At 42.5% G+C, this 12,548-nt stretch overlaps 1 protein-coding gene across 1 annotated transcript; it reads left to right on the top strand.

Annotated features, from left to right (window-relative positions):
• The first annotated feature begins 255 nt into the window (after nt 1-255).
• On the top strand, nt 256-7,518 carry LOC101857059. Its single transcript, XM_005108696.2, has 4 exons — nt 256-2,139; nt 3,094-3,168; nt 3,610-3,774; nt 4,508-7,518. The coding sequence occupies exons 1-4, from the start codon at nt 401-403 to the stop codon at nt 6,501-6,503; spliced, it is 3,975 nt and encodes a 1,324-aa protein (XP_005108753.1). The 5' UTR covers nt 256-400; the 3' UTR covers nt 6,504-7,518.
• Nucleotides 7,519-12,548: the final 5,030 nt, after the last annotated feature.

Genomic DNA, 12,548 nt, shown 5'->3' with positions numbered 1-12,548 from the left:
TGACTTCATCAATCAAGGTGTCATAATATTAGACTATGTTCTTTTGGAGATTTTTTTTTTGTAACTGTGCAGTTTAGAGGTCTGCCTGTAATGTACTGTCAGATGTTTCGTGTTTGTCAAAGAGGTTATAATATGTTGTAAGGTCCATGGCGTGTGTGTAGTGAAAGTGTTGCTATTGAGTGTGTACCATAAATAATTGGTGTATACTCTGTCATAGCTTTGTAGATCTCCAGATCTGACTTCCTTCTTCCGGTCAAATAAAATAATGGCCGAAGAGCTATAAAAATAATTTCATGTGAAAGTGAATGAATGAAACTGTGAATTTGTAGTTGTGTTTGTGCTTATAGATTGACTATGATTTGGTTTTGTGTGTTAACTATTTCCGGTTAATACTAAGAAAATGGAATATAATCACTTTGGTGATAGGGGTGTGGATTTTACGGAAGACCCACTGTTAGATGACTCCTTTCAACCGCACCACCATCAACAATACCATCATCATGGTCATAACGCTCCCCCTGTTATGCCGATGATGCCCCCTCTTCCGCCACCACCAGAGCATCGTTTTCTTTTTGATGCCCCTCCTAGTGATGATTATCCCCCTGAGTTTAGGCATAGAGAAGACCCTTATGTTCGTTTCGGCCCCCCTGACCCATTCAACCACCCTGACCCATTCAACCACAGCCGTTTTCCCCCACCACCGGGTCCTGGTCCTCCTCTTCCCCCTAACTTGCTCCATCGCATGAGGGGTCCTCCTCCTCAGCACAGTCAGGAATTAGGCTTGTACAATGATGAGTCGGGGATGAGACCATCCCCCTTTTCATTTGAGGAATATAGATCTAGATCTAATTTTGATAGGCAAGCTTATTATAATAATGCAAACTTTGATGGAGGGCTAGATCTAGGAGCAAACCCTACAGATGACTATTATGAAGAAATATCAGATGATGATGAATGTGATAGAGCCAACAATAAAAAGGCAGGCAGTGTTAATTCTCAGAAGGGCTTGCCTTCGAATTCTAGTGATAATTCGTTTGTTAATCTTCCATTTGTACCAAAGTTTGAGTTTTCTAATAAGTTAAAGAACACTGTGGAAGAATCAAAGCTTTTATCGACAGATGCTCTAGCTTTAGCAAAACAATGGAAAACTGAGAAGAAAAAGAAGAAAGTGTCGTTAGTTCCCAACACTATTGTGCCACCCGTATCATCAGTATCTGAGAGCGGGGGGCCAAATGTAAGCAATGCTGCTGAAAGCTTCACAAGCTCTTCCAGTGTTTCAGATCAGAAAATCAGTGAATTTTATCAGTCAATTCAAAATGTTGACTCTCACGCACTGGTTACAAATAAGGCCTCTTCACAAACCAATACAGATGGGAGGCAAACTGAAGCAGCCGGCTCGTTCCCGGGTGGAGGCGACAGGACTAATAGTTTAGCATATTCCTTAAATAAAAGTCAAAGCTATAGCGGTAGTGATACTTCTCTTCTTATGTGTGCCCCCCAAAGTAAGGCTGGTGGGGAATCAAATGTCGGTGCTTCTGGCTCAGCATCTAGTCAAATCCCAGCTGCTGACTGGCTTGATGAAAATGGTGACCCAGTGAAGGGTGCCTTTGATAATATAAGTTCCAAACCTTGTACAAATCAATTAGCTAATGTTGTGAAGAATTCGAAAATAGAGTATGTGTTTTCTGTGAAAGAACGGAAAAATGTTGCGGGTAGTGCCGCGGATTCACTGGTTGTGGATGCCGGAGCATCGTCAAGTGGTGTGTGTAGTGGTAATAGTTCATTTATTTCTCCAAATGTTTCACATGAACTCGTAGCAGGGACTGAGGTCGCTTTAGGTCGGCCCACACTCACTGCGGGCCCGGAGTTCAATGGTGACGAAGAAAAAAAACTTTATCAAGCCTCGAAGAACCGAGAGGAGTACAGGGCTGTGGTGGAAGCGGCAACTGCGGTTGACGCGACAACTGCACTGGTAGCCAAGGCCAGGGAGAAGAATGAATTGGTCAAGAAAGAAAGATATAACCGATTCAGACGCAATCGCTTCACTGACCGGAAGGATGGGGAGACCGAGACAGAAACTCCAGTGGTTGAAGATCCACCATCACAGTCAAAGACTCAAGAGGAGCAAGCATTGGAAAGGTACCTGATCCTGCCGTTCTTAATGTCTTATTAATATTATAGAGTTAGTGGGCATGATCTGTTGTCATGTTTTTGGTTGGTACCAGTGGTGTTGTTTTCTATGGTCTACAATTGTTGGTAGTACTAACTAGTAAAATTAGTAGTAGTGTTTGGACAAGAGTCTAGTACTAGTGATGATTATTTCAGAATTTTGCTTGAAGTTGAAGCAAATCTGTAGGCAGGTTACCAACAAGCAACAGCACTGTATTGTGATTCGTCTCACAACTTCTGTAGATCATGCTCAATTCAAGCTTTTTACCGACCAACTGCTCTCTTATAAATACTATGATCTGCCTCAGAACTATAACATGAATGAGTGTTGTTGATGTCTGCAAGTACAGTGTTGTCATGTTATAATTTTATAATACGTGTCTCACAACTGTATAGTATGTGATCCTAACCACGTTTTCAGCAATCTTTTGTTCGGATAAATATAAGTTATATTATTAATAAGTTATTTCTGGCCCTTGCTGTCTAGAAGTAGAAATACTATTTTTTTAGACATTGCTGTAAATAAAATTACCAAAAAGCTGAAAGTGAGGAAAATCCAAATCCAATGAAAATTTTCACCTGGTAGCCCAGAGAGGAAAATCATTTGTTGTTCTGTCATGAAAAATAAATGAAAATGAAAATATATTTTTACTTTCAGATGCTTGTAGGCTACTTTATAGCATTAATTAACAATCTGAAAGTCAGTGATAATTTATGTGACTACTATCTTAGACTATCTCTAGTTAAATATTTTGGGATTAGTCTTTAATTGCTTGCAGGAAGCAGAAGTGTCTTACTGTCTAGTCTTCTTCCTCTTACCGTCTACTGTTTTAAAACCTGATGCACGCATGATTTTAGAGTAAGCGACTAGAAATGACCCTGGAAATGCTTTTAACTACTGTCCATTTACTGTTTTCTTTTCAGTCAAGCCATCACTGAAATCCTGAAGGAAGTCAAGCATGGAGCTGAGCGGGCCAAGACTTACGGAGCTCTGGGATGGTGAGTCATCTGTGTGGAAGACATAGCTTTATAAAATGTAATTATGGTACTGCTACCTTTTGTAGCTTAAGACTATGTACACTGTTAGACTGTATTGTTGATGGTAGCTGTGTTTTAGTGACTCTGAATGAACCTACCTTTGTTGCATGGATGGGTTGGGTTTTTTTAAGGATTCCTCTGGAAATAACAGTAACTGGAAATGTCGTACACTTTAGATGGGTAGCATGAATACTATTTACAATTTACATTCGTGTGTCTGGCCTGTCTGTGTGTGTACTTGTGTATGTCTGACAATAGTGATGTGTGTGTGTGTGTACATGTGCTTGTCTGACCTATGAATGTGTGTATGTGGTGTGTACATGTGTGTTTGTCTGGCCTATGAATATGTGTGTGTGTGTATTGTGTGTGTCTGACCTTGTGTGTCATGTTCTGTGTTGACAGGCAGAGGAAGCCGGTGCCGGTGGTCAACAAAACCTTTCTGCGCAACACCCTGGTCAGCACGCTGAGGGAGCCCTACAAGCCGCCGGGCAAGCGTGGACGCTTCAACGTGGGTCTGGCCCGACAGGCACGCACCAGGGACTCTCGCAGTCGCAGCTCTTCTTCCAGGTGACTTGTTTAATTTTAGTTAGGTCTTTACGATGCTCGCAACTGCTTAAGGTCATATGAACGCCGCGGGGTGGATGTCAACAGAGAAGTACAAACGGGGAATCAGGCTTACTCACCTCTCTTGCCTCAACAGCACACAGTCTGCTTCGACCACGAAGGCACCCTGGAAATAGCAGTTCACAAGAGAGTGGCAAACGTACGAAAGAAGTTTAGTAAAGGAAATTAATGATGGTAAGGATGGGCAAAAGAAAAAGCCGCAGTTCCCCTTTTATGTTGTTTCGGCAGTGTGAGCATGACATTGATAAATCAGCCCATTTACAATTCTACTGTGCATAAGAATATAATTAATATCCCCCCCCTTTGGAAATGGCATGAAGACACTTCAGTCAGTAGGACTGCCCTGGAGGGGGGGTGGGGGAGCAGATGACTTGTGGATGAGGCAAGACTAGCCTCATTTCGCTACCTCAGAGTTAAAAGTTCTATCTGACATTTTTAACCGATTCGTTTTAAGTTGCTAAGACCATGAGGTCAGAAACCAAATGTTCTATCTGTTCTATCGTAACCTTAAGTTAATTCGGAGTCGTTATCAAGATGTTCAAAGAATTGCATTCGAAAAAGATTGACAACTGTGAAACTCAAATGTTTTTAACGTCAAATTTCTATGGCGGGGTTGGAATTTGTGATGGTGAGTCTACCAGAATGTTTTATTTTGACACATGACACTCATCCACAGATCCAGCCGCAGTAGCAGCTCCAGTCGAAGTCGCAGCAGAAGTCGAGGTGACAGGAGTAGGGGCAGTCGCAGCAGGAGTAGAAGCAGTCGCAGCAGGAGTAGAAGCAGCCACAGTAGCAGCAGTAGGGAGGGGAGGTACCGAGGGCCTGGGGGTGGCGCCGGGAATGCCTGGCCACCAGGCTACTACGACGAGGCGTGGGCGTCCTACGTGGCAGAGTTTGGCTACCCGTGGTACGACCCGGAGACCCTGGCAATGTACTACGGGGAGGGCTGGCCCATGGAGGCCTACTCGGCAATGTACTACGCCGACCCTCAGGCTTGGCAGGACTATCAGGCGTACTATGGTGGTGGTGGTGGTGGCCAGGGTTTCCCGGGGAGGGGGCGCGGCTTCAGGGGGAGGGGAAATGGGCGTGGGCGGGGCAGGGGGGCGTGGCGACGAGACTACGACAACGGCAGTCCTCACCGCAGAGAGAGAAGCAGGAGCGCGTCGAGTGATGAGCTACACAGAGCAGGCTCTAGTCGGAATCTGGGCAGTCGGGCGGTTTCGAACCAGGGCAGCCCAAGTGTGGGCCAAGAGTCGGCCCCGCCGCGCCCCAGTGTGCACTCGCGGCTCGGCAAGAGGAAGCATAGCCCACCGCAGCGGGCTGGGGACGCAACCTCGAGCCCACCACAGGCACGGGATAATGCGCAGACGGATTCTCTCGCAGAGGCAGGCAAAAAATCAAAACGTGACTCGCAGTCGAAAGAGAAGAAGAAAAAGAAAAAGAAGAAAAAGCATAAGAAGAAGAGCAAGAGAAAGCGCAAGGGGGAGGAAAAGGAGGAGGGAGAGGGGGAGCAAGAGGAGGGGAAGGAAGGGCAGGACGGAAGCAAGCCTGACGTAGAAATGAAGGGGGATTCATCTTTGGAGGGGAGAAAGAGGGATGCATCTGTGGAAGGGAAAAAGAGGGAGGAGGAGGGGAGAAAGAGGGATACCTCAGTGAAGGAGAGAAAGAGGGATACGTCTATGGAAGGAAGAAAGAGGGATAAGTCTGTGGAAGGGAAAAAGAGGGATACAGAGAAGGGAAAGAGGGATACGTCCGTGGACTCTACCTCAAAGACAAAGGGGGGCAAGTCTCTGAAGAAGTCAAAGAGTGACAAGTCGGGCAAGGGGGGAAAGAAGGCCGAGTCGGGCGAGTGTGGGGACGGGGGGCGGGCTGGTAAATGTGCCGAGGCGGAGAAGGGAGACCAATCTAGCAAGAGCAAGGCAGACTGCGAGACGGGAGAGAAACGCGCGACTGTGAGGAAAGAGACCAGGGTCAAAGAAGGTGTGTTGGGGACTGTCAAGGCCGCTGGTCCTACGGATGGTGTGCGACTAGAAGATGGCAGATCGGAATCCCAGCAGACGTCAAAGGGAGGTAATCCAGCATCTGGTGGAAGAAACGAGGAGAGAGCTGAGGGGAAAGATGTGCCCAAGAAGAAGAAGAAAGTGGTGAAAAAAGTTGTGAAGAAGAAAATGGTGAAGAAAGCTGTTGAAGGAGGGGAGGTAGAAGGGATAAAGAAGAAAGTTGGAGTGAAGAAGAAGGTGGGTGCAGTTGGGAAGAAAGGAGTGAAAAAGAAGAAGAAAGTGGCCAGTGCAGGTGAGGGGAAGGGGGTGGGTAAGGGAAAGGGTGAGTCAGCGAGTGAGGAGGTGAGTAAGAGAGTGGGTGAGGGGGAGGGTCAGAGGAAGGGTGAGGGAGTGAGTGAGAGAGCAGGTGAGGGTGAGAGGGTTGGTGAGGGGAGTTCCAACAGATCATGTGGGGAGTCTAGCGGGTATGTTGATAGGACGGCACATGAGTTGGTCAAGGGCAGGGCGGAGATAGACAGAAAGTCTGAGTGTAAGGAAAAGATATTGGAGGTTAGGGCAGAGATGGACAGAAAGTCCGAGTCTAAGGCAGAAGAAAAAACATCAAAGGACATGACAGAGATAGAGAGAAAGTCTGAGTGTATGGATGAAGAAAGAACATCGAAGGGTAGCTGAGACAGAGAGGTAAACAGCGAGTGTAAGTAAAAAGTTCTGAGTGGGAGGGTAATGGAGAACAGGTACAGAAGAATATATAGTGAGGGATTTCAGGGCTGCTGATGGACAGAAGAAAGAAGAGGAAGAAACTTGCTTTCTGAAGTGTGCCATGAGGTGAGTGGTGTTGTACTGTAGAGGTGAACTCCCTAGTCTATGGTAGATGTGTTACAGGGAACTAGATCTAGAGGTCGACTCTTAGACACGTGTTGCCGTACACGGAACTAGAGGTCTGCTCTTATAGACGTGTTGCACGGAACTAGAGGTTAACTTATAGAGGTGCGTTACATGGAACTAGAGGTCTACTCATAGGCGCGTTACACGGAACTAGAGGTCGACTTATAGAGACGTGTTGCACGGAACTAGAGCTCTACTCATAGGCCCGTTACACGGAACTAGAGGTCTACTCATAGACGTGTATCACGGAACTAGAGGTCTACTCATAGGCGCGTTAAACGGAACTAGAGGTCTACTTATAGATGTGTTACGTGAAACTAGAGGTCTGCTCATAGGCCCGTTACGCGGAACTAGAGGTCTACTCATAGGCGTGTTACAGCGAACTAGAGGTCTACTCAGACGTGTTACGCGAAACTAGAGGTCGACTCATCAATGACGTGTTACATGGAACTAGAGGCTAGAGGTCAACCCATCATAGAGTGTTGCACGGAACTATCACTTTATCAGATTCTGCTCATCAACAAGAGGTCAACTCGTCGACTATCGACTCACAATTATGACCTGGAATTATTGGAATCCTGCCGCTGTGGAGAGCTGACCGACCATCGTAGCCTTCCTAGCCCCGGACACTTGTTGCCGTGACTGTCCACCCGCTACCGTCCAGTGGCCAGGTTTTTGCGGGTGCAGTGGTCCATGTTGCTTTCCATTGTCACCTCTTTTCCATCTGCCCCCTCCCCACTGCAACCCCGCCCCCTCCACCTCTTTTCTCCCTCCCCACTCAACCTCCTCCCCATCCACCTCTTTGCCCCCTCCCCACTCCACCCCCCCCCCCCTCCTCCTCCTTCCACCTCGTTTCTCCCTCCCCACTCCACCTCTTTCCCCCCTCCTTCCACCTCTTTTCACCCTCCCTCAATCCACCCCCACCCTGTTCTTCCTCCACCTCTTCTTTCCCTCCTCACTCCACCCACAGACCTTTCTTCCTCCACCTCCACCTCTTTCCCCCTTCCCCAAACTACTCCCCCCCCCCCCCCTCTTCCTCCACCTCCAACCCCCCCTCATATGAGTAATTACTTCTTTTCAGCATCTGTCTTTTTTATGTTTTTTATGTACTGGTCTGTTATAAATCTCTATTATGCAATACATTTGTAAGGAGCCAGTGTGTGTGTTTGTGAAGGAGTGACTGTGGGCAAGTGGTTGTGTTTTGAGGGAGAGAGAAGAGTGGTTCTTTATGAATTTCAAGAGCGGCTGTCAGGTGTACGATGTCCGGTACTGGTGGTAAGCAATAAAGCATGTGTGAGTGTGAGTGCGTGTTACAAGTTTTAGAATTTGTTGTACGGTATTATAAGTTACTGTATAGGTGTTTATTGATTACATGTTCTAGAATTGGTTGTGTATCTGTATGTGTGTGCACGCGCGTGTGTGTGTGTGAGAGAGAGAGAGAGAGAGAGAGAGAGAGAGAAAGGGGAGGAGAACTTGGACCACACTGGATTTTACTGTTGAGAAGTCACATATAAATTTTGCAAATTTTGAGTCAACATGAAATAATGTACAAATTATATTTGTTGTAGGTAAATTATCAGTTTTTGTGAAGTTATATACTGTGGGCTATATATATATATATATATATATTGTATAGTCTGTATTGGCATATTTGTATGCAGATGCAATGCTATGAACCAAAAGAAACCTTCAATGATTTTTAAACCATGATCTGAAGCATATCTTTTTATCTTTTTGTTTTGTTTCGTTTCTTTATTGTGTAAGTGTGTGTGTGTGTTTGCAGGGCTGCCCATTATTACGAATTTTGTGGAATCGTAACGATTTTAATTTAATTTTAGGAAAATTCCTTTTTTTTTTTTATTGAGCTACCCAAATCCTCTTCAAGTACTTACCTTATCAGTGCATAAGGCTGTTCCCGTTGTTTTATGCACCCCGCATTATTTAGCCAAATTTGATCGTTTTTTGCATAATTTTTTTTTTTTTTTTTTTTCATTCTTTGTTGAAATCAACAGAATCGCATAATTTCACATTTTTGGGCTCATTTTGCATATTTTCAGAATTTTTCTTGCTTAAAACGACGGGGACAGATAAGGAGAGGAAAACTACCAGACCCGGACAGTCTTCACCAACACCCTCTTTTGTATTGACCCCTGCCTTGTAGTTAAAGTCACTCAGTGCTGTGCCACTTTGCTCTTAACTTAGAAACAAAATTATACTTGAGAAGTAGAATTGCCAAAGCCAGGAGTAAAGCAAACACAAGGTTGACAGGCACAAGGTGTTAAAAATTTCCTGGCCTTTCTATGTTGTGAGTGACAGATGACTCTCAATGAGTCAATGGGTCATTGTTTGAAAAATAGAAACAGATTGCTATGGTGGGTGCATGGCATGATGTGATGTATTCTGTGGTTCCAAAGGTTTCTTTTGCAAGCAGCAATTGCTTCTTTTTTCCTATCAAACATCTATCATCTTTATCTTCCCTCCTTTTTTGTGTTTGTTGCTCTCTTGTAACACCTCTAATCTTCGGCATTTATATGACCTTATTGTGTTGCAAGTGCCGTAAAACTCTTACCTAAAACTTTAAAAAAACAGTAATTCTAACTTCCCCCGTCCCCCACATCTTTTTTCTAAACTCGATAAAAGCCCTGCGAGACCTCTTTTTTCATCATGCCTTTGTTTACGTTACAATTAATAATTATACTCGAGTACGAGCACGTGAGCTTGACACCCCTTGGAAGAAGACGAGTCATGGAAAAAATTACGAATTTTTCAGGAAGATTACTAATTTTCTGTTTGTTGGTTACTTAAACTAAAACGTACGGTGGTGGGTGGGCAGCCCTGTCTGTCTCCGAGTTTTCTTCGAATCCCAAGTTCCACTGTATAGCTTGTTCACTTTCGTCTGACCACAGTTAAAACAGGATAAAAACAAAACGCTTCTGGGTCTTTTGTAGGCTAGGTTACTACTGTGTAAGTCATTTATTATTTTAGTGATCCTGTGATTGCATCCAAAGAGCGGTTTGTAATACAGGTCCCAAAGAGAAAAACTTTTTTATTACCAGGTCTACTTCTTTTGAAAAAAAAATTTTGTTTGGTTGCTGGCCTGCAGAAGTATCATGCAAAGTTTCGTGGGCGTAGGTAAATTCCTCAATGAGCTAGAATTTTTTTTTACTGCAGTCAGACGAAATGGAACAAGCTATAGTTGTACTGTACAAGTACAAAAAGTATGTTGTGGTTGTTTCAGGTCCTGTCTATCTGATCAGTGATATGCTTAGTGTACATCTGCACAGTAATTCCCTAGGGGGAAAAAAACACATACAAACGGTGGCATAGTCTTGGCAACAATATATTTTCAAGGATGCATTCAAACAACTGTGCCTTCATTAAGTTTTATAAACTAAACGAGTTTCAAGGTACCAAACTTCAGTTTAGCTTGTGGTCACTTTGTACTTCGTTGCTTAATTAAATAAAAAATAACATTAGGCACTGAATTTTTCAGAATTGAGGACTATAATTGTATAATTGCCTTACAAATTGAGTTACAGTAGGTGATTTTGGATTCTAAACTAAGAATATTCAGCTTTTCTTGCTAAACAAGGAGAAATAACTGTAAACTATTGATGTGTAGACTGTTATAGATTAGTGCCCTTTAAATGACGCCGTAGATTCCTACGGGGAAAAATTAGTGCGTCAACATTTATTTATTTTTTAATTAATTTTTAAACACATTTATATAAAGTAAAAGGCGGGAAGTTTCTAAAAGAAAAATAAGCCTACCAAAAAAACGAACAAGTTCATGAGTATTTGTTTTTAAAATAAATTTTGATACCTGTAATTTGTAATATATTTTGTCAAAGTGATATTTTCAGCCTATTGACTCACATCATTTACTTTTCGGCAGAACAATGTCAATTCAGCTTTTCCAAATCTGGAGAAGCGTGGAATGTCAGATGTTAGTCTCGAAAAAAAAATTTTACAAGGAAATCAGTTATAATGTACAATGTAACGTTATAAAATTGCCTAGAAAAAGAACAGAAAGTTTCAATTCCAAAACAAAGGTATGAGCTTTTTTAAAATGTTAATAGTAAGTAATAGTAATAATAACAGTTGATGGTTTTGTAGAAATCATGACAAGCAGAGTAGTGAAATCAGACGCTCATCAAAATAGTGAAAATGAAGAAACTGGCATTTTCCCGCAGGTTTGGCCATTTTTATCGAATTTTTGTTTTTTTGCTTCAACACTTTTCATGTTCATCAAAGAAAACGTTTCTGTGATGATTTTACTAAAAAGCACTGTTGAAAAGCACAAAACATGTCAATTTTCAGTTTCCACGGACTCTCAAGCTCAGGAAATAAATATACTTTGGCTGTATTGAAAGAGCTGGGACGGGCCAGGGGAAGGGACGTAGGAGAACAAAAAAATGAGAGAGAGAGAGAGAGAGAGAGAGTTTGTGATGGACTGACGTGTTGATAGACAGGCACAGAATAAAAAAGACTATCTGATAAGGACGGTTCCTTTTATGGGTGTAAGATTTGTAAGAATACATATATATATACATATAGTGGCCAAAGAGAACAACTTTTTTATTAGTGGGTCAAGATTTTTAAAATAATTTTTCTTTGGTCGCTGGCCTGCAGAAGTGCCGTGCAAAGTTTTTTGTGCAAATTTGAATAAATTCTGACAGTAACTTTCTGAGACCTGCTCAAAATAGGGTTGCAACCTGGTCAGTTAAAACAATTCTGAGAAAACTGCAAAGAGTAATTTTGTGTGAAGATTTTCCTACATCGCTACCTCTCTCAAATGCAGAAGTTTGATAAATATATATTAGGCTTCTAAAGACTATAATTAAAGATACTCCAAAATTCGAAAAATGATATATATATATATATTTTTGTCAATATTTTTACTGATCTGAGCAGTGGATCCCCTTAAAATAAATTTTGATACATGTAATATTTTGTCAAAGTGATATTTTCAATCTTTTGACTCACATCATATAGGCAAAACAATGTAAATTCAGCTTTTGCAAATCTGGCAAAGCGTGGACTATCGGATGTTATTCACCAAAAAAAAAATTGACAAGGAAATCGATATGAATAATGAATAGTATAATGTACAGATGTAATAGAATTGCTCAGAAAAGGTACCTGTAGTTTCAATTCCAAAACAAAGGTACAAGTTTTTTTAAATGTTGATAGTTGATGGTTTTGTAGACCTCATGTGAAGAGCGTACTGCAATCAGGCGCTCGTCAAAATAGTGGATGTGAAAAAACTGGCATTCATTTTCCGCAGGTTTGGCAATTTTGATCGAATTTGTGTTTTTTGCCTCAACACCTTTTAAGTTTCTGTGTGGATTTTACGGAAAAAACACTGTTTAAAGGCACAAAACATGTCAATGTTCAGTTTCCACGGACTCTCAAACTCGGGAAATAAATTAAATTTGGCAGGAACGAAAGAGCTGGGGCGGGCCTAGGGAAGGAACGAAGGAGAAAAAGAAAATGCCAGAGAGAGAGAGAGAGAGCTTGTGATGGACTGATGGGTTGATAGACAGGGATAGAAAAAAAAGACTATGATATTGATAAGGACTGTCCCTTTATTTAAGAACTTTATGTCGTAAATTAGAAAATCAAGAAAGATGGGCAAAATAAGAAGAAAACAGTTGTCCCATTTATTAGGAAAATGTGTGTGTGCCAAAAGAAAGGTACCAAAAGTTGAATTTTGAACATTTCGAGTTGAGGGTTGTACCATATAATAATAATAATAATAGATAGCATTTGTATAGCGCAAATCCCCACTCAACAGCAAGGAAATTCAATGCTGAACACAGGGGTCGTTGA

This window comes from Aplysia californica, unplaced genomic scaffold, assembly GCF_000002075.1.
Source record: "Aplysia californica isolate F4 #8 unplaced genomic scaffold, AplCal3.0 scaffold00709, whole genome shotgun sequence".
In the NCBI taxonomy this organism is placed as follows: Eukaryota; Metazoa; Mollusca; class Gastropoda; order Aplysiida; family Aplysiidae; genus Aplysia; species Aplysia californica.
The sequence above is the reverse complement of the archived record's forward strand: the minus strand, read 5'-3'. Positions and strand labels throughout refer to the sequence as shown.